The sequence below is a fragment of the Xenopus laevis genome, chromosome 7L (assembly GCF_017654675.1).
Source record: "Xenopus laevis strain J_2021 chromosome 7L, Xenopus_laevis_v10.1, whole genome shotgun sequence".
In the NCBI taxonomy this organism is placed as follows: Eukaryota; Metazoa; Chordata; class Amphibia; order Anura; family Pipidae; genus Xenopus; species Xenopus laevis.
Window position 1 is genome coordinate 4690533 of NC_054383.1, and position 24551 is coordinate 4715083.

Genomic DNA, 24551 nt, shown 5'->3' on the forward strand with positions numbered 1-24551 from the left:
CTTAGGGATCGTCATAAATGATCAAAACAGGACAAGCTTGAGTTCTGCATGGCTGGGAAGTAAGGCGGGGGCTCCCCCTGCTGTTCATAAGTATGATTGTTTCCCTGCAGAGCAGTTAGGGACCGTCTGACAATTCCTATCCACAGCAGTAAATGAAGGGAGAATTTCACTGCATACAGTCAGGTTTCTTATAAAAACGGTACATATTTTTTAATTAAAGTATATTAGAGATAGGTTTGTTTTTCATTAAAGTAAAAATGGGATTTTATTTGTTTGCCTTTACATGCCTTTAAGGATGGCTTCCTGCTGAAAAAGGCCGAATCCTGGATTCGGTGCATCCCTAGGTAATGTACAGAACCAAAATTAGAAAAAAAAAAAAGTTGTCTGTCCAAATATTTATTTATTTTTTAACAGTCTGTGGGGGTAATTTAGAAACTTTGCACAGGGCAGATTGGTCCGCAAAGTGAACATATTTGCGCATGGTTATATTTATAAAGCTGAATAAGAGTGTGGAAAAAGAATTGCAAAATTTTTTTCACAATGCGAATGTCTATAAGAGCTTTTAAAATATGTCAAAAATTCACAAAGTGCGAATATTTATGAGCACACTCTACAACTGAATTACGCCACAACTTTGGTGGCGGAGAAAATATTTGCAGAACAGTTTTGCAAAGTGCGAATTTCAGTTACTGTCAACGCTATTTTCGCACACAACAACCGCACACATTGAGTGCGCTCATGCAAACTCCTGTCTCATTTGCGCACCGTTTGCGAAGATTTATTCCCAATGCGAATTCGAAAAAAACGGAAAGACGGGCAGAGCAGTGTAATATATTAGCGTTCAGGAAAAAACATGGGCAATACAACCATTTGCGAATAAATATGATCTGCGCAAACTTTATAAATGACCCCCCAAATGTCTAGCCGTCCGTTTACTCTTCCGCAGCCTGTGAGAGGGGTCCAGTAAAGAACACAATCCCTTCGGCCGCTATGAATGGAATTAGAGAGAATGGCAGGAGCTCGGGAGATTTTCGGTACTTTTCCCGCTGCTAATCTCTGGGCTAGGGGCGCACTCCCCGGGTTTTATCAGAGGCAGGAGAAGCTTATCGTCTCATTTCAGCCTGTCTGCCATTAAACTTGTAATTCACAGTTAATTTGCAACTTGGTGTGGCACGGATGTGGCGTTACAGCTGTGCAGAGCACTTAAAATAAAACAATAAATCTATAATGTGTTGACCCTCAAAGCAAATGCAAAATCATCCGGAGAGGAGCAGGGAGAGGGGAGTTAATGTGCCGTTACTTTGCACAGCTTAAGGCGCAGAGAAATATTATTAACGCTGCATATCATTTACACCCATGGGACAATAAATGTGCATTTGATATTACACTAAAACTCATTCTGCCCTAATGGACTTTCCGGTTGGAATTAGGGGGTTATGTTAATTCCGCGCATATGAAAATGTATCCCAAGAATTGCTCCTGCCCCTTTGTTTATACAGAGCCCACCTACCTGCCGGGCTGTACAGTCTGTGGCTGCTATTGGAAAATATAGTGACCATACTCCATAATGTTAATCAATTCTGCAAAAATAGAAAAGAGACAATATCATGTCCAAATGTATCTATAGAGCAAAGCAGTGTTGCCTTCTTTATTTATGTACAATGTTGTTTTATTGTAGCACCTGTATACACAGCTCTCCCCATAGCCCTGAGGATAGTGATTGAGAGATACCAGTGTGGGATCAGTTCTGCGGAAACCAGTTATACAAAAAGCTCAGAATTACAGAAAGGCCGTCTCCATTTTATCCAAATAATTCAAATGTTTAAAAATGATTTTCTTTTTCTGTGTAATAATAAAAGTCGCTTGTACTGGATCGCAACTAAGATATAATTAATCCTTATTGGAAGCAAAACCAGCCTATTGGGTTTATTTAATGTTTATATGATTTTCTAGCAGACTAAAGGTATGAAGATCCAAATTACAGAAAGATCTGTTATGTGGAAAACCCCATGGCCCAAACATTCTGGATAACCAGTCCCATACCTGTATGGATATCTCACCATAGCTCTAAGCATAGTGATACATCGCCTCAGTGCGAGGGCTACGGAAGATCTACTAAACATTCTCTTGTGATTTAAAGTGAGCAGTTGGCAGATGAGCTGCTATTGGATGAGGCATCATATCAGAACAGATCAATAGTGAAGGTGGTAACGGAGATTGGCTGGTGCAATGTTAGCCAACAACAGCCACCAACACAGCGATGAAGATACCACCTCTGTGACAACAGTTTAATACAGACCTCTCAATTTTTAGGGAGCAAGTTTCCCATTGAATTTCTATGCCCCACGCACCTGTTGTATAAAAAAAACATTTTAAAAAAATCTCAGAAACAGTTGCCTTCCCAAGAGGGTTCCAAGAGGATGCAGATCAGCAGATGAGCTTACACTCCTTTCCATTGCTTTGGACAGTGTCACTGTTCTGAAATCCTGGCCTCACATTACTCCACGGCTGGAATAGAAATGATGTACCCCCATGTTTTGAGAGACTCGGAGGGGGGAGGAATTCTGTGCACCCCCTGTTGGTGAGAAGCAACACAAGGCCAGTTAGACTAGCCTTGCCCTTGCCTTTATTTACATTGCATGGAGGTGATTGCCAATCAGAATCCAGGAAGCCGCATCGGGGCCGGTGAGCTCCATCATGTTCCGACAGGACTTCACATGTATCCCATGTTGCTCTTTGTTTCCCATCTTTGCTTTGCTTCAAACCTGAAAATTGCAAAACAGCCGTGATGAGTGTGAATGTGCAGCGGCTCTGCCAGGTAAGACTTTTACATTATTCAATCGCATTTCTCTCAAGTCTCAAATTAGTGGTGAAGTTGCCAGATAAGAACTACCGTAACCAGCCGCCTGCTTGAGAGCCAATGAAACGGTTAAAAGCAATACAGAAACAGGAGTTGTTCACCTTTAAATGAACTGTTAATATGATATAGAGAGTGATATTCTGAGACAATTTGCAATTGGTTTTCATTTTTTTATCATTTGTGGTTTTTTTGTTATTTAGCTTTTTATTCAGCAGCTCTCTAGTTTGCAATATCTGCAATCCAGTTGCTAGGGTCCAAGTTACCCTAGCAACCATGCATTGATATGAATAAGAGACTGGAATATGAATAGGAGAGGTCTGAATAGAAAGAGGAGTAATAAACAGTAACTAAAGCAATACAGTTGTAGCCTTACAGACCATTTTTTTGTTTTAAATGGGGTCAGTGACCCCCATTTGAAAGCTGGAAAGAGTCAGAAGAAGACAGCAAATTATAACAATTAAAAAATGAAGACCAATTGAAAAGTTGTTTAGAGTTAGCCATTCTATAACATACTAAAAGTTAACATAAAGGTGAACCACCCATTTAAGTAAGGTTTCTATTATCTGTGTATTTTCCGCAAAATAAAGTGATGATCATTTCCCATTGGTCAGTTGGTACTTCCTGGTGTATAACTTACCCCCAACCAAGATTCTTCCCTTTCTTCTTTTTCTTTAGCGTCTCCTGGGACGTCTCCCCTTCTTCCTTAGTTTGCACGTGTCTGTGGTAGGAGGCTGCTTTGCTGACCTTAACAGCCAACTGAAAAGAAAGGGGGTCAGTTAGACAGGGAATTAATTTATTAGTAGTCATATTGGCCAAACATTTATTGCTGAGATGGGAGATGTCCGAAAGTGCCCCCCACTCCCCAAGTACATAATGTGATCCATGAAGAAGAAGGAGGTCACCCCTAAGATGCAGTGGTAATTTGGAGTTTTCAGATCACAACCTGATATATATATATATATATATTTCCCCAACAGACCTTTATAGTGGGCTTTCAGAAGAATCTTAATGGAACAGTAACACCAAATAAACAAGCTGATGTAGCCATGGGGGCAGCCATTCAAGCACAGGATACACAGTAGATAACAGATAAGTACTACTATAGTTTATATAAACAAGCTGCTGTGTAGCCATGGAGGCAGCCATTCAAGCACAGGATACACAGTAGATAACAGATAAGCACTACTATAGTTTATATAAACAAGCTGCTGTGTAGCCATGAGGGCAGCCATTCAAGCACAGGATACACAGTAGATAACAGATAAGTACTACTATAGTTTATATAAACAAGCTGCTGTGTAGCCATGAGGGCAGCCATTCAAGCTAGAAGAGGAGAACCGCTCGCACACCCTGGCCTTCGATTCTGATCGCGTGGTGCACAGTGAAGGAGGGATCCCTCCAAATCCAACGTAGAACCAAGAATTTTACTTGCACTCAAAGGCAGATAAAAGCAGGGACATACCCTTGCACTTTATTGGCAGAAAGGTGCAACGTTGCGGGGATGTCCCCTTTGTCAAGCATGCCCGCAGCCCGACCCACAACCCGCAGAACCGCTGACCCGTGTCTATACCCGCACCCAGAACTTCTACCCGCAACCCGGAGGGTACGGCAGGATTTTGCAGGTAACCGCGGGTACCTGACCCGCTGCAGGACCTGAGCTATGTGAAAACCACAGTTGTGAAAACCACACTGTTGGCACTTTAGCATACACCTTATATGCACATCCACCCAACCATTAGGCCAAGGCTAAGAAATGTTTTAAATCTGGCTGATAGGCTGGGGCAGCACATTGCCTACACTTTTATGGATTTTATGCTTATTTATTTATTTTTTAAGCATGTAGCACTTTTTTCCAGGATGAGTACAATTCCTACAGGTTTGCGCTTGTCTAGGAGAAAGATATGTGGCCATTATTCTCCTTCTCCCCCTGAACCTGGCCCCAAGTGGATGCAGCAACTATGGCCCTCTTCGGAGGTCATTTGTGTCCTTTCCCTTCGGGGATTGGAGAAAGGGGATCTGAAGACCCTTGCCCCCTGCCTGTGCCTTTTGTGCGTGGGGGATAGAGAGTTCCATCCTAGCCTTCGGGCGAAGGTGGTTCCGAAAAAACTCTTTTTTCCTTGTACCTTTTGGCCAGATGACTCAGAGTTTTGTGGGGTGAGTCTCAGTCTTGCACATTTTTGCACTTGTGTGTGACATATAAAACTGGGTGATATGAAGCACGCTGGAGCTTCAATTGAAAAAATAAAATTCAAATAATCTGTCCCTTTAATGCAGACGATTATATCCGAAGCAAAATGTTCCCGGCTGGAGATTTCCTCGTATTTTCTTATTCCGACAACAAAACGCGCTCTCTTGTCCCTGCAGGGATGGAAATCACAATGGATCCAGTGCAGAAAGAGGAAAGAATGGGGTGTTTATACAATTTTTCGGAGCACTCTAGATCGCATTTTGCGTGTCAATGAGAGACGGGCTGTGGTCACATTACCTCTTGAGTGAGAGAAAGGGCCAGAGAAGAGCCGGAGTGTAGCCCCCCTCTATCTGCACACGTTCGAGGGGAAAGATATACACAAACATAAAGCCAGTGCAGCCGTCAGTAGCAAAGCCTCGGCACTTTTCATACGGAACCGCCGCTATTTAGCTGCATTTTAATTAGGGTGTCTAAACATTATCGCCGGGAACTGGAAATTGGTCCGAGCCGGCAGTCGGGAAAACTAAGCTCTAAAGGCTTTTTATCGCTATATTTCAGGAACCAAGGGTGTAAAATGTTCTAATTTGGCCTATATTAAAAGCCATAAAAGGTCTTTCAAAAAGATTAATGGTACTTTGCTTGGATTTAAGATAAGGGCTTTAGCTGGTAGCAGCAGCGGGTCCTGGCTGTTCCCTCGAGGCGATCATCTTTACAGCCACTTAGAAGATTTGTAAAAGCACCGGCGTAACCTCCAGCCAACGCACAGCCGCATTCGAGATTCTACCCCCCCCCCTTCCTTCAAATTCCTTTCAGTTTTACAGGTTTAGAGTGTGTAAATCATCTCCGACAGTAAAATAGACATAAAGATTCCGGCTTGTAAAACAGCATGGTGTGCTCATACAGCAGCTCCACTCCCAGACCTTTCACAGGAGCTCTTGCCAACAATATTATCTTTTATTTATAGAGTTCCTCCAACAAGCCCATGTACAAATGAACTGCCGAGATGTCAATATAATCCCGTAAGTGGGTCGGTACCTAGAGCTAGTGGGCAATACACATTTCTAAGGCCTTTTTGAGGTTGATTCATGGAAGAGACATGACAGCCAAACACGGGTCGAACATACGAGGGGCCACACACAATAAGCAGCCTTGCTATTGTTCCAATCATTCAAGCACTCGCAAACAGGGGGAAGAAAAGGCTTGAACCACAAACTGGCCATTGGGAGACGACATATTCTAACCTGTCCCATTCCAGGACCGAGCAATATCTATAGTACATGGCTATGGTATGGGTTGTGCCACGCGTAGACCAATTATAGCTCACATATGGACGTCTTTACTGTTGCCGACTTATAAATAAAGCTTGTTGGACGCGGCATGATGTGGCCCAGTTTGTACCCATTCGCTTTATTGCGATTCGTTCCTCCAAATGAAGATAAACCGGTCCATCTGGATGGAAGATAACGGGTTGATTAATTGGCCTCTGAACTGATTATCCCACAGAAACATCTCCAGTTCAGTGCTAAATAAAACAAGCTAATTACCTTCCTCCTATCAGCTAGGATCATCGGCAGAGAGAACTGTAAATTCGATCTCATTTTCAGCTTTGCCGAGTGTTTATGTGCCAAGGCGAGTATAAATTACGCAGAACCTGACACCTTCCTCAGCGGCACCAAGATGAACAAACCCCCCCCCCCACACAAACTCTTTCAGTGGTGTTTTTAACAAATTGTTTATTTTATCAGCGATTCCGATTGTCTTAACGAAAGCTCAACATTAGAGTCAACGGAGTTACCTTGGAAACGGAAAAGATCAAAGCGACAAAAAAAAAAAAAAAGAGGGGGTAAAAAAGCCCTCAATTGTCTGATTAATCAAGTCAGCAAACAGCTTATTTCTTTTAGCCTCCATGCAAGTATGAAAATGAGATTCCGGCAGCTCGGCTTTGTGCAGATTTGTTCTTTCTTATCAGAACAAAGCCAGCGGCAGCCTATTTCACGGATCATTGGCACTGTCAGGACTGATGCACAGAATGGGTGACAGCCCCTTAGTCTCAGGCTTGAGTAAAATTAGCAAAAAAGTCGGCACAAATTACCCCCTCATCTTTTTAGTAATATGACATTATTCATTTATTTTTTTATCCAATTTTCAATTTTTGTCACACTTTCTAGACCCCCACTCGCCCTTTCAACTGGGCGCCCCTCCTTCCTGCAGGCAATTTCTTTCCTAAGGTTTCCGGCTAAGCCGTATAAGCACAGGAAAATGCGTCCCATAGAGGGGCAAATCTACGAAACACCCTTTTCACCATGAGATGGCTTAGTTGATGATTCAAGGCAACTAGTAGTATGAGCCATCACCAATATGTCCACTATTACATTAACATATCCCTCCCATAGTGATGACATCATCAAAAATTGCAGGTGACATTATCACAGGTCATCATCATATGTGGACACCGGGACGCCTGTATCTTGATCACTTGGCTGTACCCCATTATCGTGCATGTGAAACTGGGTCGTTAAGGAGAATCAGAAACTGCCTATGATTAAGTGCGAGAAGCATGAAACGCGTCAGTCGTTGGTTTTTTAAAGGAGAATTCAACCTTTTAAGAAATAAAGCCATACCCCCACCCTCCTCTTAAACGGTTGAATTCTCCTTTAATGGATCAAATAAAGACTATGTTTTAACTGTCATCGTGCCTGAAGTGTCCTTGGGTGCGAAAGTCTGGGAATTTGATATGGAGAATCTGAAACTGCCTATGTTAAGTGCAAGAGGCATTAAACGCGTCAGGCATTGGTTTTTAATGGATCAAATACAGACTATATTTTCAGCATCATCCTACCTGAGATGTCCTGGAGTCTGAGAAACTGGGAATATGATTTGGATATTCGGAAACTGCCTATGATTAAGTGCAAAAGACATGAAACGCTTCAGGCGTTGGTTTTTAAAGGAGAATTCAACCTTTTAAGAAATAAAGCCATACCCCCACCCTCCTCTTAAACGGTTGAATTTGCCTTTAATGGATCAAATAAAGACTCAGTTTTAACAGTCATCGTGCCTGAAGTGTCCTTGGGTGCGAAAGTCTGGGAATGTGATTTGAAGAATCTGAAACTGCATTAAACGCGTCAGGCATTGGTTTTTAATGGATCAAATACAGACTATATTTTAAGTCATCCTGGAAATGTGATTTGGAGAATCAGAAACTGCCTATGATTAAGTACAAGAGGCATTAAACGCGTCAGGCATTGGTTTTTAATGGATCAAATACAGACTATATTTTAAGTCATCCTGGAAATGTGATTTGGAGAATCAGAAACTGCCTAAGATTAAGTACAAGAGGCATTAAACGCGTCAGGCATTGGTTTTTAATGGATCAAATACAGACTATATTTTAAGAGTCATCCTGGAAATGTGATTTGGAGAATCAGAAACTGCCTATGATTAAGTACAAGAGGCATTAAACGCGTCAGGCATTGGTTTTTAATGGATCAAATACAGACTATATTTTAAGAGTCATCCTGGAAATGTGATTTGGAGAATCAGAAACTGCCTATGATTAAGTACAAGGGGCTATGAGATGTTATGTCTATAGTAACACTTAAAGGTCGAGTTTGGAGAGTCCAAACACAAGATAATCGCCACCCCCCTTAATATACGACTAATTTGCAAATCGATGAGGTGAGACCCCAATTTTTGGGATACCAAAACAACTATTTAAGTTTCAGTCTCTCCAGCTCACATCGAATAAGATACCTTCAGTGGGATCTGGATACAGATAACCAGGATTCGGTTCGGGATTTGGACTTTTTCTGCAGGATTCGGAATCGGCCGAATCCTTCTGCCTGGCCGAACCAAATCAGGTTCAGGTCAGGGAAGGAAATCACATGACTTTTTGTCACAAAACAAGGAAGTAAAAAGTGTATTCCCCTTACAAGCCCTAATTTGCATACACAAATTAGAATTCGGTTCGGTCTAATCTATTGTGAAGGATTCGGGGTTTTGGCTGAATTCGAAATAGTAAATTTGGTGCATCCCTAGTCAAAACTAGAGATGCTCCAAATCTACTATCTTCAGATTCAGCTGAATCCCTTGTGAAAGATTCAACCGAATACTGAACCGAATCAGAACCCTAATTTTAGGGATGCACCGAATCCAGGATTCAGTTTGGGATTCTGCCTTTTTCAAAAGAATTCATATTCTGGATTAAAAGTGCCTAGCCGAAACGAATAAGAATTAACAAAAAAAAAAAAATCACATGGCTTTTCGTCAGACACAAACAAGGAAGTAAATTTTGTTTTTACCCGCACCCTATGCACGCACTTTTCCCCTCATTCCCCTAATTTACATATGCAAACTAGGGTTCAGATTTGGTTTGGTATCCTGCAGAACCTTTCACAAAGGATTTGAGATTTGGTCGAATACTAAAATTGTAGATTCGGTACATCCCTACCTAATTTACAAATGCAAATCAAAGCAAGGGAGGATGAAATATTATTTTACTTCCGTGTTGGTGTGATGAAAAGTCACTTGATTTTAAGGATTCGCTTCGGCCGGGAAGTGGATTCACCAGAATCCTGTGGAAAAACGCCAAATCCTGTCTGAATGAATCAGTAAATAGTGCTGCTCCAGCAGAATTCTGCACTAAAATCCATTTCTGAAAAGAGCATTTTATATTCAATTTTGAAATCTGACATGGGGCTAGACATTTTGTCAATTTCCCAGCTGCCCCAAGTCATGTGACTTGTGCTCTGATAAACTTCAGTCACTCTTTACTGCTGTACTGCAAGTTGGAGTGATATCACCCCCTCCCTTTCCCCCCCCCCCAGCAGCCAAACAAAAGAACAATGGGAAGGTAACCAGATAGCAGCTCCCTAACACAAGATAACAGCTGCCTGGTAGATCTAAAAACAACACTCAATAGTAAAATCCAGGTCCCACTGAGACACATTCAGTTACATTGAGAAGGAAAAACAGCAGCCTGCCAGAAAGCATTTCTCTCCTAAAGTGCAGGCACAAGTCACATGACCAGGGGCAGCTGGGAAACTGACAATATGTCTAGCCCCATGTCAGATTTCAAAATTGAATATAAAAAAATCTGTTTGCTCTTTTGAGAAATGGATTTCAGTGCAGAATTCTGCTGGAGTAGCACTATTAACTGATGCGTTTTGAAAAAAAACATGTTTTCTGATGCCAGGATCCCTTTAAATAAGAAAGTTCTGTCTTGCATAAAAAGGGCATTAACTCAAGGGATGAAAACATAATTATGTCTCTTTATAGGTCCCTGGTGAGGCCTCATCTGGAGTATGGGGGCAGTTTTGGACTCCAGTCCTTAAGAGGGATATAAATGAGCTGGAGAGAGTGCAGAGACTAAGTGCAACTAAACTGGTTAGAGGGAGGGAAGAGTTAAATTATGAGGGGAGACTGACAAGGTTGGGGTTGTTTTCTCTGGAAAAAAGGTGCTTGTGAGGGGACATGATTAGACTTTACAAGTACATTAGAGGACATTATAGACAAATAAGCAGGGGACCTTTTTACCCATAAAGAGAATCACGTACCAGAGGCCTCCCCTTCAGACTAGAGGAAAAGTTTCATTTAAAGGAACAGAGTAGGGCAGTGATCCCCAACCAGTAGCTCGCGAGCAACATGTTGCTCTCCAACCCCTTTGATGTTGCTCCCAGTGGCCTCAAAGCAGGTGCTTATTTTTTAATTCCTGGCTTGGAAGCAAGTTTTGGTTGCATGAAAACCAGATGTACTGCCAACCAGAACCTCATGTAGGCTGCCAGTCCACATAGGGGCTACCAATAGCCAATCACAGCCCTTATTTGGCAGCACCCAGGAACATTTTTCATGCTTGTGTTGCTCCCCAACACTTTTTACATCTGAATGTTGCTCACGGGTGAAAAAGGTTGGGGACTCCTGGAGTAGGGGGTTCATCACAGTGAGGACAGTGAGGTTGGGGAATGCACTGCCGGGTGATGTTGTGATGCTGATTCAGTTAATGACTATAAGAGGGACTTGGATGATTTTTTGGACAGACATAATACAAAGGCTATTGTGATACTAAACTCTATAGTTAGTATAGATATGGGTATATATCATTTATGTGACAGTAGGGAGGGGTGTGTGTATGGGGCTGGGTTTTCATTTGGAGGGGTTGAACTTGATGGACTTTGTCTTTTTTCAACCCAATTTAACTATGTAACTATGTAACATAGCCGACGACCCCGGGTTTCCAGTGTCTCTGTCAGCCAATCAGCACGTGAGGTAATGCCCCCCGTGTTTATAAGGAAATCCCGTCTCTTGCTGCTTTGCTGCAGTCGGCAGCGGAGAGAGAGAAGCGGGTATATACTAACAGTGGTGGTGTTTTCAGCAATTTCTTTATCTCCGTTCTTCTTTGTAAGAAAGCTTATTAACACGCTTTGAACTTAAAATCACATTTACAATTATGTGCCATCAACAGTTTTATAAGCTAATTAGAAAAAAAAGATTAATTAATGACTAGCCTGCTAATAAAATGGCAATCATGAAGAAAGAATCCAAGGGTACTAAGCTTCAACTACCACCAATTAAGAGCTAATTACAAACAAATTATATATGTGTTTTGCTGTGGGCTTTAATTTACTAAAATGGTTTTAATTAAAAGAGAAAACATGCTGATTAATTTGACTGCAGAAAAAATCTACAGTATAAACTAAGCATTGTCTTTCTTTAATTAGACTTGTAACAGCCAAATCTTGCCTTGAATTTCTCTCTCTCTCTGAGAAGCAATACCAGATACTGCCAGCAAACTGCCGAAACTGATCTTCCCTTTAATGGCTTTTTCTTATCCACAGTATCAATAATACACAAGTGATACTCAGAGTTCCCTGTATAACTCAGCCTGCAGCCTTGTGCCTTTATATGGTAACAGAACAACCCCTCAGTGACTTCTAATATCCTTATCATTTACAGTAGGAGGTACATTATCCCTTATAATACATGAGTGATATTCAGAGTTCCCTGTATAACTCAGCCTGCAGCCTTGTGCCTTTATATGGTCACAGAACAACCCCTCAGTGACTTCTAATATCCTTATCATTTACAGTAGGGGGTACATTATCCCTTATAATACATGAGTGATACTCCGAGTTCCCTGTATAACTCAGCCTGCAGCCTTGTGCCTTTATATGGTCACAGAACCCCTCAGTGACTTCCAATATCTTTATAAATTACAGTTGGGGGGAGACAATGAATTTTGACTAATTTTTGTTGAACCGAAACAGGTCGGATTCGCCCATCAGTACCGGTTACCATACACTGCCAGTGAAACAGAGTTTAGGGCTGGTGACGTCTCCGCTCGGAAAAACATTTCCAGGTTCTCGGGTGCTGTGTCTCTGCAGAGCTAAAAGCCCTTGAGCGTTTGCTTTTGTCTGACAGGACTCTGCATTTCCCCAGGAATCCTCGAGCGAAGGCACAGGTAATTAAATGAGGGAAATTATATGGTGTTCCTTAAGGATCCTGTGAGAGGCACACGTATCTCACCGACTGCCGTTCCCTAGGGTGATACATTATTAGACTTTTAGGCTCCCCTATGAAAGGTCTAAAGTGCACCAGTCTGTGTTACACCTGGGGGCCACGCTGGGCCCTGACATGTCTCTATTGACATTATGAGCTTGTTATCCGTCAGTCAGCACTGTATTTTGTCCTTCTATCAACGCTTATAAAATACATATTTATACTTTGACATATGTCCAACCAGCAGCTACGTATACAATGACTACACAGCATTGCATTTATATATTTAAATTGTATTCCAGCATTGCCCAAACCAGAAACAGAGGTGACCCTATTGATCAGTGAGCGCTGGAGATAAATGTAGGGAGTTATTTATTAAACTCTGAATGCCAAAATCCTGAAAAAAAAAAAATTCTAGTATAAAATCTGAATTTTTAGTTGGAAAAAAACAGCAATTATTCGGGATTTATTATACCCCGAGGATGGAAAAAGTCTGAATCCGAAAATCTGGCATCTCAGAACTGCCACGGTTGCATTTAAGTCAATGGGAGAAGTCCTAAAGATATCTTGATCTGCGCTGGGTTTCGGGACTTTTCGGGTGGAAAATCTGAAAAATGTGTACGTTTTTTTCTTTTTTTCAGGGTTTTCCCCGCACAGGAAATTTTCCGAAAAATGTATTGATAAATAAGGGGAAAAATTTGTGCAGATTTGGTTGGATTAGTTTTCAGAAAATAATGAGATAAATCCGGACTTTGATAAATGGGCCTCCCCATGTCTGTACGGCTCAGTAAACAAGGTGAGTGCAAGCAGATGGGCAACAATGCTGGGGCTACACAACAAGGTGATCGATGCTGTTAAAACAACACACAACAGCTATGAGAGGGAGTCATGAAAGGGAGAGCCAGGTCACTGTCTAACCTCTGCTGCCAGTTTGACCCCTCCTGCACGCTGTAGCCAACGGCTTGTAATTAGGACTTGTAATTATCCGGGCATTACGGATCTAAATAAACAAACAGCTGTTGGGCGTTTTACGCTGAATCAATGCCATCTTAGTACTGATCCGTGCTGTTTGGTCAGAGGGGATAAAGGCTTAAAGCAAAGCTCCGCTTCTAAGTCCCTTAATCAGGACCCCAGGCAAGCGATGCGCTGCTGTGTACGGAGCGATAACATGCTACGCCTTCAAATTGACCGAGGTGTAATCTGTCGGCAGAGACCGACCCAGCCAAATGCTTACGGAGACGACTCGCAAGGTCACGTTTGTCTCCCAACAGGTCAGGGCTCTCGCTGTGATCGATCAGCAGCCGATAGGGACACGTATCTTCATGGTTACCTGGTTCATATGTTTATCTGGCAAAGGGTTAAAGTTCCCCCGGCGGTGTCGGTGACTTCACTTCATTACACACAGGCCCCGCACATCACGCTCTATTTGTACGATTTGTTTTCCTGGCCGCGCTCTCCCCCATCAAAGCGCTTCCTTCCAAGACGATATTTAACGGCTTAGAAATGTTATACAGCAGAAATTAGTCTCACCTATTAGAACAGGAACTGGATTAAAGCTCTCTGGGAACTCGGCCCCAGAGGGAAGGTTTTATCAGTGCGTTCCAGTAACTGCCTGATTTTTGGGGGGGAAAGAAGTGTCAGAGCTGCTGGTTAAAGAGCTGCACCTCTCACGACTTTAAATACAACGGTGTGATATGTACACTTCAGGCCTAGCGGCAGCCTGAGGTTGTTTTGACAGAGGAAAGTGCATTTCCTGGTTATACAGGTATTCCAGCGCCCCGACTCCAGGTGTAACCAGGTGAGATACAGACTAATAACATTTCACAGAAACTTCCTTCCTAATGGGCAGGTGGATTCCCAATTCATTTTAACTGGAAAACAGCATCAAAACATGAAGTGTGTCTGCGCCCAAAATCAGTTTGTAATAAGGAACATAGCTCTGTGATTAAAAAAAATAAATAACTTGCAGAGGGATGTATAATCAAATAATTAGCTTCTCTTCCTCTCTTGCACAAAACAGCAGTCCTGTCCTGCTTTATGGCTAAGATTCTAACTATCTGTATAACAGAGCATTCTGTCCTAGTGGCTGCACAGATCCTATCTGATCCCCATTGTAAGCAGCAGTCCTGTCCTGCTTTATGGCAGCTGAGATTCTAGCTATCTGTATAACAGAACATTCTGTCCCAGTGGCTGCACAGATCCGATCTGATCCCATTGTCAGCAGCAGTCCTGTCCTGCTTTATGGCAGCTGAGATTCTAGCTATCTGTATAACAGAGCATTCTGTCCCAGTGGCTGCACAGATCCTATCTGATCCCCATTGTAAGCAGCAGTCCTGTCCTGCTTTATGGCAGCTGAGATTCTAGCTATCTGTATAACAGAACATTTTGTCCCAGTGGCTGCACAGATCCTATCTGATCCCATTGTAAGCAGCAGTCCTGTCCTGCTTTATGGCAGCTGAGATTCTAGCTATCTGTATAACAGAACATTCTGTCCCAGTGGCTGCACAGATCCTATCTGATCCCCATTGTAAGCAGCAGTCCTGTCCTGCTTTATGGCAGCTGAGATTCTAGCTATCTGTATAACAGAACATTCTGTCCCAGTGGCTGCACAGATCCTATCTGATCCCCATTGTAAGCAGCAGTCCTGTCCTGCTTTATGGCAGCTGAGATTCTAGCTATCTGTATAACAGAACATTCTGTCCCAGTGGCTGCACAGATCCTATCTGATCCCATTGTCAGCAGCAGTCCTGTCCTGCTTTATGGCAGCTGAGATTCTAGCTATCTGTATAACAAAACATTCTGTCCCAGTGGCTGCACAGATCCTATCTGATCCCCATTGTAAGCAGCAGTCCTGTCCTGCTTTATGGCAGCTGAGATTCTAGCTATCTGTATAACAGAACATTCTGTCCCAGTGGCTGCACAGATCCTATCTGATCCCCATTGTAAGCAGCAGTCCTGTCCTGCTTTATGGCAGCTGAGATTCTAGCTATCTGTATAACAGAACATTCTGTCCCAGTAGCTGCACAGATCCTATCTGATCCCCATTGTAAGCAGCAGTCCTGCCCTCCTACATTTTTCTACCCCAGAGGAGACAACATTATGACCTTAAAAAAGGAAACTATCACTCAATCGTTTATGAAAGATGTAATAGCAGCTGCCCAGCACTAATTTAAAAAGCATAAAACGTTTAATATTTTAAAAAGGAGACTAAGGTACATGGCACAAGGAACGTACTACCCGCTGGCAACTTTCAGCTGTCAGAGAAGTGGATTTCAGCCTAAAAATGCTTCAGTGTGTGTCTGAGCCAAAATCAGCCTGTCTCCAACATTAAAATGAAACACAGACGCCTGCGGGGGGTAGTGACTGCGCTTGTGCAAGTTCTTTCAGGCGACTGTCAAATACAAATGCAGCTAATGTGAGTTATAAAGGGCGTTCTGGCACCAGCTTTAGAGCTATGAAGCATCAAAACACCCCAAATCAACCTCTGTACAATTGTTTTTACATATACACCAGGTGAAGAGGGTGCATTCACATGCAGTATCCAGGTAATGATTTCAGTAAACCGTGTCCGTGTACAAATGATATGCATGGAAGTGAATTGCAGGCACATTAGAGGTTTGGTATAACTAAGGGGTTTGAAACCAGCTCGGGGGTATTTATCATGATATCGTCGAGACAAGTAAACCATCAGCAATGTCACCATGCAAAATTGACTGTAAATAGATACACTCACAATGAACCCTGTCCAATAAATGGATACAATCAGAAGGATAAATGGAAAAAGAGGGTGTGTCTGTGTCCGCCAAGTGCATCAATGAAACCTGCTTCACTTATACACTGGTGTTTACACATCGCTGCTTCACTCAGCAGGTAACATTTCACATTGAGAGAGAAGGAAAAGCTGAATGTACTTGCCTCGCGGGTTGCAAGTCGGTCGCTGAGCTGCTCGGCCGTGTCCAAGTCCCCGAGCTTCACAGCTGTATCTATGTTCTGCTCCAGGCGCGACTGCAAAAGTAACAAAAATCCTGCTTGTTACTCGGAATCGGACCTAATATCAATCATTTTCAATGTAGACATTAAATGTAACCACACATGGACAGAGCTGGTTGTAAGATCCAAGAGCAAACAAAGTAAGCCTATGACTGTCCCAGTGACACGAAACGTGTTGTGCATGAGTTGTTTATACAAATAAAATGTTTCTAATTTTTATTTACTATTAGTCTGATCTATGTGTGACCTATTTGAGTGCCTTGCTCCAACATTTTGTTTTTCCTACACACGGATTGTCCACTCCCTTGAGCTGAGGGCCTGAAGCAGAAGCACCTGGGCCACCCATTCAATTTGGTGAGTTATTCCACTGGCGAAGAATTTTATGCTTATACATAGGTGCCTTAAAGGGGTGGTTCACCTTTAAGTTAACGTTTAGTATGTTATCAAATGGCTAATTCTAAGCACCTTTTCAGTTGGTCTTCATTTTTTGTTTTTTATTTATATATATATATATATTTTTTTTTTTGTTAAATTATCTGCCTCCTTCTTCGGATTCTCTCCATCTTTCAAATGGGGGTCACTGACCCCATATTAAAACAAATGCTACACCTTTATAGTTATGGTCACTTTTTATTACTCATCTTTCTATTCAGGCCTCTCATATGCAGACTATGGTCTGTTATTCAAATCAATGCATGGTTGCTAGTGTAATGGGGCCCTCAGCAACCAGATTGGTGAAACTGCAAACCGGAGAGCTGCTGAATAAAAAGTCAAACAACCCAAAAGCCACAAATAATAAAAAATGAAAACCAACTGCAAATTGTCTCAGAATATCCCTCTCTACATCAAACTAAAAGTTAACTCAAAGGTGAAGAACCCCGTGGCACCGATTACATTGTATGAAACAAGTTTTCATACGATATTCGGGGGGTGTATGGTGGAAGACAAGCCGACCAATATCGATGTCGATGGGGCTGGTGGAAAATTTTGATCGGACACCTTCGAAGGCACCTGAACATCGGAAATTGTAAAGTGCTGAATCGTCAGATACAGGTAGAATTCTATTATTTCTATCAGTATATCGGATGATTCAGCTCTACATGTGTGTATTGAAACAAACAATCTTTTCTGGAAAGATCGTAATTGAAACGTCTATGGCCACCTTTACTGAGGGAACAAACCAAGTGGGGATAAAGAAGTCAGAAATCGATTTATGCAGTGTGGGTTCCCTGTCTTCATCTGGAAACGTTCCCTTAATAAGACCAGACCATCTGACTAAGGGTAAGGGCACACCTGGCAATTCGGGAGATCTAGTCGACTTCGGAAAACGAAGTGCCGCGTGTGCCATGCCGCAGGCATTTTTTCATTATAGCCGGCGGAAGACAGGGGGAAGCCTTCGGGGAAATTAGTCAAAGAAGAGGCAATTAGTCGCCGGGCGGCTAAATCTCCCCGAATAGCCAAGTGTGCCCTTACCCTAAAAACGGTTACCTTTTTCATGATTTTCTGACAAACAGGAGGGTTGAACTGATCGTGCATTCCAAAATACGGCTGAAGGGTCTCCAACGCCTTCATTTTCACTGGAGATGGGCTGAAAAAAACCAACAATTGGCTCAGAATCACAAATGCCCAAGAATTATGACAAGTACAGTGCCCCCCCCCCATCTGCCCATTTCTGGGTCATACCCTTATTCAGTTAGCCCCCCAAAACATTTGATTTGTGTTAAGTTACAGACATGCAGCTGGGCCTTTTGCAAATGAATCGGCCCTCTACTGCTGTCGTTGTGGGTCCACAATAAAGAGCTTTTCATAAGAGTGTACATTCATTATTTATTTTTTTTAGATTACAAGATATTAAGGGATACATGTACTGTTAATATGAATGAAATATGTTACAACAGCGCCACCTGCTGGTCATTTTCCCATCAGTCTCACCACCAAGTAGTCAAGGAAGTTGTCAGGAGAATGAAAGAGGCTGCTCTGATGTTTTTCTGCTTAGGAATGATTTGAGAAAGGTTTCTAATTTTATTCCTAAGCAGAAGAACATCAGCCTCTTTCTTTCTCCTGACAACTTCCTTGACTACTCGGTGGTCAGACTGGTGGGAAAATGACCAGCAGGTGGCGCTGTTGTAACAAAATTAATTCATACTTACAGTACATATATCCCTTAATATCGTGGAATCTAAATGTACATTGCAAAAGTGCTTAGAATAGCAGCCACGTTAATTTTAAATTTGCTTATTTTTAAGGTTTACTTATCCTTAAATGATCAGCCAGAAAAGCAAATCTCTCAGCAATGTGGGTCACAAAGTGGAGACAAATGATCAAGGAGGAGGATAGACAATCCATGCAATAGGTTTGCAATCTCTGGGAGCCGATCGATGATGCCCTTAGCCATGTGGCTGCATAAATAACCAGTGGCCAACACCAGACCAGAAGTAGGACTGTTTTGTCCTGATCCAGAGAATTCCAGCCAAGAAACCTGGGCTCTATGGGATGCACGAAGGGACTCACATACATAATGGGCTGCTCATACGTCAGTGTCCTGTACTGTACCTTTGAGTTGCTTCCGGATCTTCTGTCTGACTGATCTTACATTTGCCTGAAATAACAAATGGAAAAGCCAATTCAACTCTCCAATTATGTTTGTTGATATTTATCAAGTTACTATGTTAAATTCCAGAGAAACAATATGGCAGTTCCCACCCTTCCATTTGTATAAAGAGGAGTACAATTCACCCCTTATAACCTCATGCTGTACATGTAAGTGGAAACGTGTAACACGGGGCCAAAGTGAAACCGAATTGAGTGCTGACCTTTATTATTTCTGCGGCGTTTCCTCTTCCTTTTTGGGATGGCCTGCGACTTTAAATTACACAGTTTCTTTTGGAGATCCAAAAATTTCTGTTAAAACAAGAGATAAATAGAAAATCAACTGAATTTTCTTGGACTAACTTGCAGTTCTGTCACCCTCAGACTTAAAGTGAAAGTGCACAAAGTAACTAACTATGGTGCAGACATTGATCTGTAGGGACAACTTGCAGTTGGTATTTTATGTTTGCCTTTTTCTGCCTCTGCAGTTGTCTAGGTCAGTGACATCCAGCTCACTGATTGTGTAATAACATTTTCTCGAATTTCCCTCTCCTATATGTCCTCCATTCAATCCACTGCTTTGTTGCTAGGCTGAACAGCACTCTAACAATCAGACGACTGTTTAAATTCCAAACTAGAGAGCTGTTTATTTGAAAAGGAAGGCCAATTGCAAATATCCCCTTTAATATGGCTCCCATTCAAAAACATTAATCAAAATGTTAAAATCGCTGAAAATTTGTAATGATTGTACACTGCCCATCCTTTGCGATTTCTTGCACTGCTGGTCCTGACTGCAAATACCTTTGAAACCATGTTGCATTGTTGAGCTCCGGTTCCCACGATGCTGCAGGAATGAGTCCTGAGCCCCTATTAGAAGACTTGACTTATAAGTGATGGGAGACGTGGGGCCCACACTTGTATCTCCACCAACATCTGCAGGGAAGGTGCCATTAATCTCTAAAAGTCACTGTAATTTTGTCAAATGGAGACAACCTTGTCAGGGACTGACCCAGTGAAGCTCAGGTTTCATGGGTGATTGGGAGAGGCCTCCTCAGACAGCCACGCACAGGGCTCATCAGTGATTTATTTACGACAGATACATCTTTATTAGACTAATTAGCCCTTAAACTTCAATGGCATTCCCCTACCCCGGGATGCACACACATTTATTATTAGTGACATTATCTTCCCCACCCCCTCACCCCAGTACACAAGAGCAATTACTTCAGAGGCGGAATCTACCACTAGGGGCTAATTGGGGGGCAGGAGATCAAATACCACTGTAGCATTAAAGGGCCAGCAGCTCTAAAGCAAACACGTCTGTCTTGTTGCACACTTGTGTTTTAAAGGAGACACAGAAGGGCCCGTTTATACAGGGCTAGATATTAAGGGCTACACAATCTATTGCTCCTGTAAAAAACAGATGACACCCTGCCTCATTCAAATTTGTGAGTTGCACCGTACACAAAGTGCTAAAAAAATAAAATAAAACAACAGCAGCAATAAAATCTGTGTGAGTAAATACGTGGGGAGGGAGTGGGGCTCCCCAGCTGTAAAGGGCACAAAGGCATCTGAGCTACAGCGAGTCTCATCTTTACATCAAACAGCAACTCCCCAATAAAGATGAGTGAGTAGTCCCACCATTATACATGGCTGATCTTTCACGGAACAGGAACTCGCTGTACAACATCTCTGCGCCTTTAGATCCTTTAATGTCAACAGATTGGAGCGGCACGGAATTAGCAGCATGTCTGATGCCAACGTGCCACCCTCCATCACCCCCTCAGCAGGAAGGCTGGAAGGTTCTGTATCTGGAGTCAGAGGCAGCAGTGCAGAGAAGAGAAAGGGACAGACACAATGGCAGTTACAGAAAACTATAAACCCAGTGAGAATGAGGAATGAATGGATATTGGGAAGTTGTATCAGGAGTCAGAGGCAGCAGTGCAGAGAAGAGAAAGGGACAGACACAATGACAGTTACACAGAACTATAAACCCAGTGAGAATGAGGAATGAATGGATATTGGGAAGTTGTATCAGGAGTCAGAGGCAGCAGTGCAGAGAAAGGGACAGACACAATGACAGTTACACAGAACTATAAACCCAGTGAGAATGAGGAATGAATGGATATTGGGAAGTTGTATCAGGAGTCAGAAGCAGCAGTGCAGAGAAAGGGACAGACACAATGACAGTTACACAGAACTATAAACCCAGTGAGAATGAGGAATGAACGGATATTGGGAAGTTGTATCAGGAGTCAGAAGCAGCAGTGCAGAGAAAGGGACAGACACAATGACAGTTACACAGAACTATAAACCCAGTGAGAATGAGGAATGAACGGATATTGGGAAGTTGTATCAGGAGTCATCATCATTTATTTTTATAGCGCCGATAAGATACGCAGTGCTTTACCTTAGTTATAACAAACGGGGAATAAATGGAGGATAACAAACAAGGGTTACAGAGTACAATAGGATTAGAGGGCCCTACATATTAGAGTTTACAAACTAAAGGTTAGGCCTAGGGTACAATTGAGACATTAGGATTTTAGAAAAAATTTGTGATTTTTGATTCCGCAATGATTGATTAATTAATTAATGTACATTGAATACGTTTCTTTAAACAGGAGGGTCTTTAAGGAGTGCTTGAAAGTTTGGAAAGAAGGAGAAAGTCTGACAGCTCGATGCAGAGAGTTCCAGAGAAAAGCAGAAGTCAGAGAGAAGTCTTGTAGACGAGAATGGGCAGAAGTGATCAGAGGAGAAGCAGGCGAAGATCAGAAGCAGAGCGAAGGTTGTGTGAAGGAGAGTATTTGGAGATTAGAGATGAAATATAGGGAGGGGTTTCATTATTAAAGGGATACTGTCATGGGAAAAAACATTTTTTTCAAAATGAATCAGTTAATAGTGCTGCTCCAGCAGAATTCTGCACTGAAATCCATTTCTCAAAAGAGCAAACAGATTTTTTTATATTCAATTTTGAAATCTGACATGGGGCTAGACATATTGTCAATTTCCCAGCTGCCCCAAATCATGTGACTTGTGCTCTGATAAACTTCAATCACTCTTTACTGCTGTACTGCAAGTTGGAGTGATATCACCCCCTCTCTTTCCCCCCAGCAGCCTAACAACAGAACAATGGGAAGTAAACAGATAGCAGCTCCCTAACACAAGATAACAGCTGCCTGGTAGATCTAAGAACAACACTCAATAGTAAAAACCCATGTCCCACTGAGACACATTCAGTTACATTGAGAAGGAAAAACAGCAGCCTGCCAGAAAGCATGTCTCTCCTAAAGTGCAGGAACAAGTCACATGACCAGGGGCAGCTGGGAAATTGACAAAATGTCTAGCCCCATGTCAGATTTCAAAATTGAATATAAAAAAATCTGTTTGCTCTTTTGAGAAATGGATTTCAGTGCAGAATTCTGCTGGAGTAGCACTATTAACTGATGCGTTTTGAAAAAAACATATTTTCCAATGACAGGATCTCTTTAAGGACCTTGAAAGTGAGTGTTAGCAATTTGAATTTGATTCTAGAGGAAATTGGGAATCAAATTCAAATTAGTCAGAGGCATCAGTGCAGAGAAAGGGACAGACACAATGACAGTTACACAGAACTATAAACCCAGTGAGAATGAGGAATGAATGGATATTGGGAAGTTGTATCAGGAGTCAGAAGCAGCAGTGCAGAGAAAGGGACAGACACAATGACAGTTACACAGAACTATAAAGCCAGTGAGAATGGATATTAGGAGGTTGCTTAGAAATAAACATTCATTAAATCTCCTGTAAGACGCAAACACACACACAGAGCAATATTTCATATTTCCAATAAAACTGGGGTGTTTGTATTGAGGGTTATGTTTCCATTTTTGTGTTCAGATTTAATCATACTCCGTGAATGAAATAGTAAATACAGGATAAAATCAAATTGCTTCAATGTGAGGGACTGGCCAGACACAGCTTATCCACTCAAGTGCCAAGTCTCCATAGAAGCGGATCTGGGCCCAGTTTGAGGAGTGAGGAGCACAAAGCTGCATCCATGTGCCAATGAGATCCTTCCCCGGTGGGATTGACCCTGCCTTGTGGCCCTGCATATCAGCTGACAGGTGTATTTACTCATGTATATACACCCACTTATACCAGCGGGAGAAGCCATACTGTTTTCTTACACATTGCAGCTTATCATGTGCAGATAATGTCTTGTCTCTACGTGTCGGCATCAGGGTGTATAGAGAGAAGTTGTGTGTATGCAGGGAATGAGCAATAATATCACACTGTAGAGTCCTGCGCGGGTCCATTTTTTGGGACCCGAACTAGACCTGTACCCGCATTCTTACCCGCTTGGACCCGCCACCCGACCCTACCCGCAAGTACCTTATCCCCAACCCGGACCCGCGACCCGCTGACCATCAAGAATCAGGAAGTGCTGTCATTATAAACCGGAAGTGACATCATTGGAAGTAGATGTGATCAGAAAAAAAAAGGAGTAAAACAGGAAGTGCTGTCATTGTAAACCGGAAGTGACATCGTCGGAAGTAGGCGTGACCAGAAGAAAGGAGTGAATATCGATATTGAGAAGACCCGCGGCCCGACCCGCAACCCGCAGAACCGCCGACCCGCGGGTATACCCACACCTGGAACTTCTAAACGCAACCCGCAGGGTACCGCAGGTTTTTACAGGTAACCCGCGGGTACCCGACCCGCTGCAGGACTCTATCAAATGCATTGTCAAAATATCTACACAGGGCCAATTCAGCAGATTATTTGTCCATGGAAGGGTCCTGTCAGATAACAAACTCAATGAGAATTGGACAGATATCCAAACAGGTTAAAAAAACCTTGTCAGGGCAAGGACTGCATCAAGGACCTCTCTCCAGACAACCTGCATCGCCACTTATGTTCCCATCACAAGCTGCTCATGTCTGCTGAAGATCTGCTCACTTGGCCACCTTACCATAGAAGTGCATCCTAAGGTGTATGGCAGCTCCCTCCCATATGTATAAATACAAATATCATTATACGTTATTTGGCAACATATTCCACAGGACAAGACATGCATCTTTCCCATCACTCCCTGCCAGGGTGAGCTTACAATCTAAGGTCCCTATCACATTCCCATCAGTCCCTGCCCCAGTGAGTTTACAATCTAAGGCCCCTATCACTTTCCCATTTGTCCCTGTGCCAGTGAGCTTACAATCTAAGGTCCCTATCACATTCCCATCAGTCCCTGCCCCAGTGAGTTTACAATCTAAGGTCCCTATCACATTCCCATTTGCCCCTGTCCCAGTGAGTTTACAATCTAAGGTCCCTATCACATTCCCATCAGTCCCTGTCCCAGTGAGTTTACAATCTAAGGTCCCTATCACATTCCCATTTGTCCCTGTCCCAGTGAGCTTACAATCTAAGGTCCCTATCACATTCCCATCAGTCCCT

At 42.6% G+C, this 24551-nt stretch overlaps 1 protein-coding gene across 1 annotated transcript; it reads right to left on the reverse strand.

Annotated features, from left to right (window-relative positions):
- Window positions 1–1843: 1843 nt before the first annotated feature.
- fam204a.L (family with sequence similarity 204 member A L homeolog) lies at window positions 1844–19112 on the reverse strand (the record flags this gene model as incomplete). The annotated part of the gene is given in 5 exon segments (NM_001091563.1): window positions 1844–2765; window positions 3498–3616; window positions 16455–16544; window positions 18018–18117; window positions 19083–19112. Coding segments are annotated over 4 exon segments (345 nt in total). The 3' UTR covers window positions 1844–2713.
- Between the last annotated feature and the right edge of the window lie 5439 nt (window positions 19113–24551).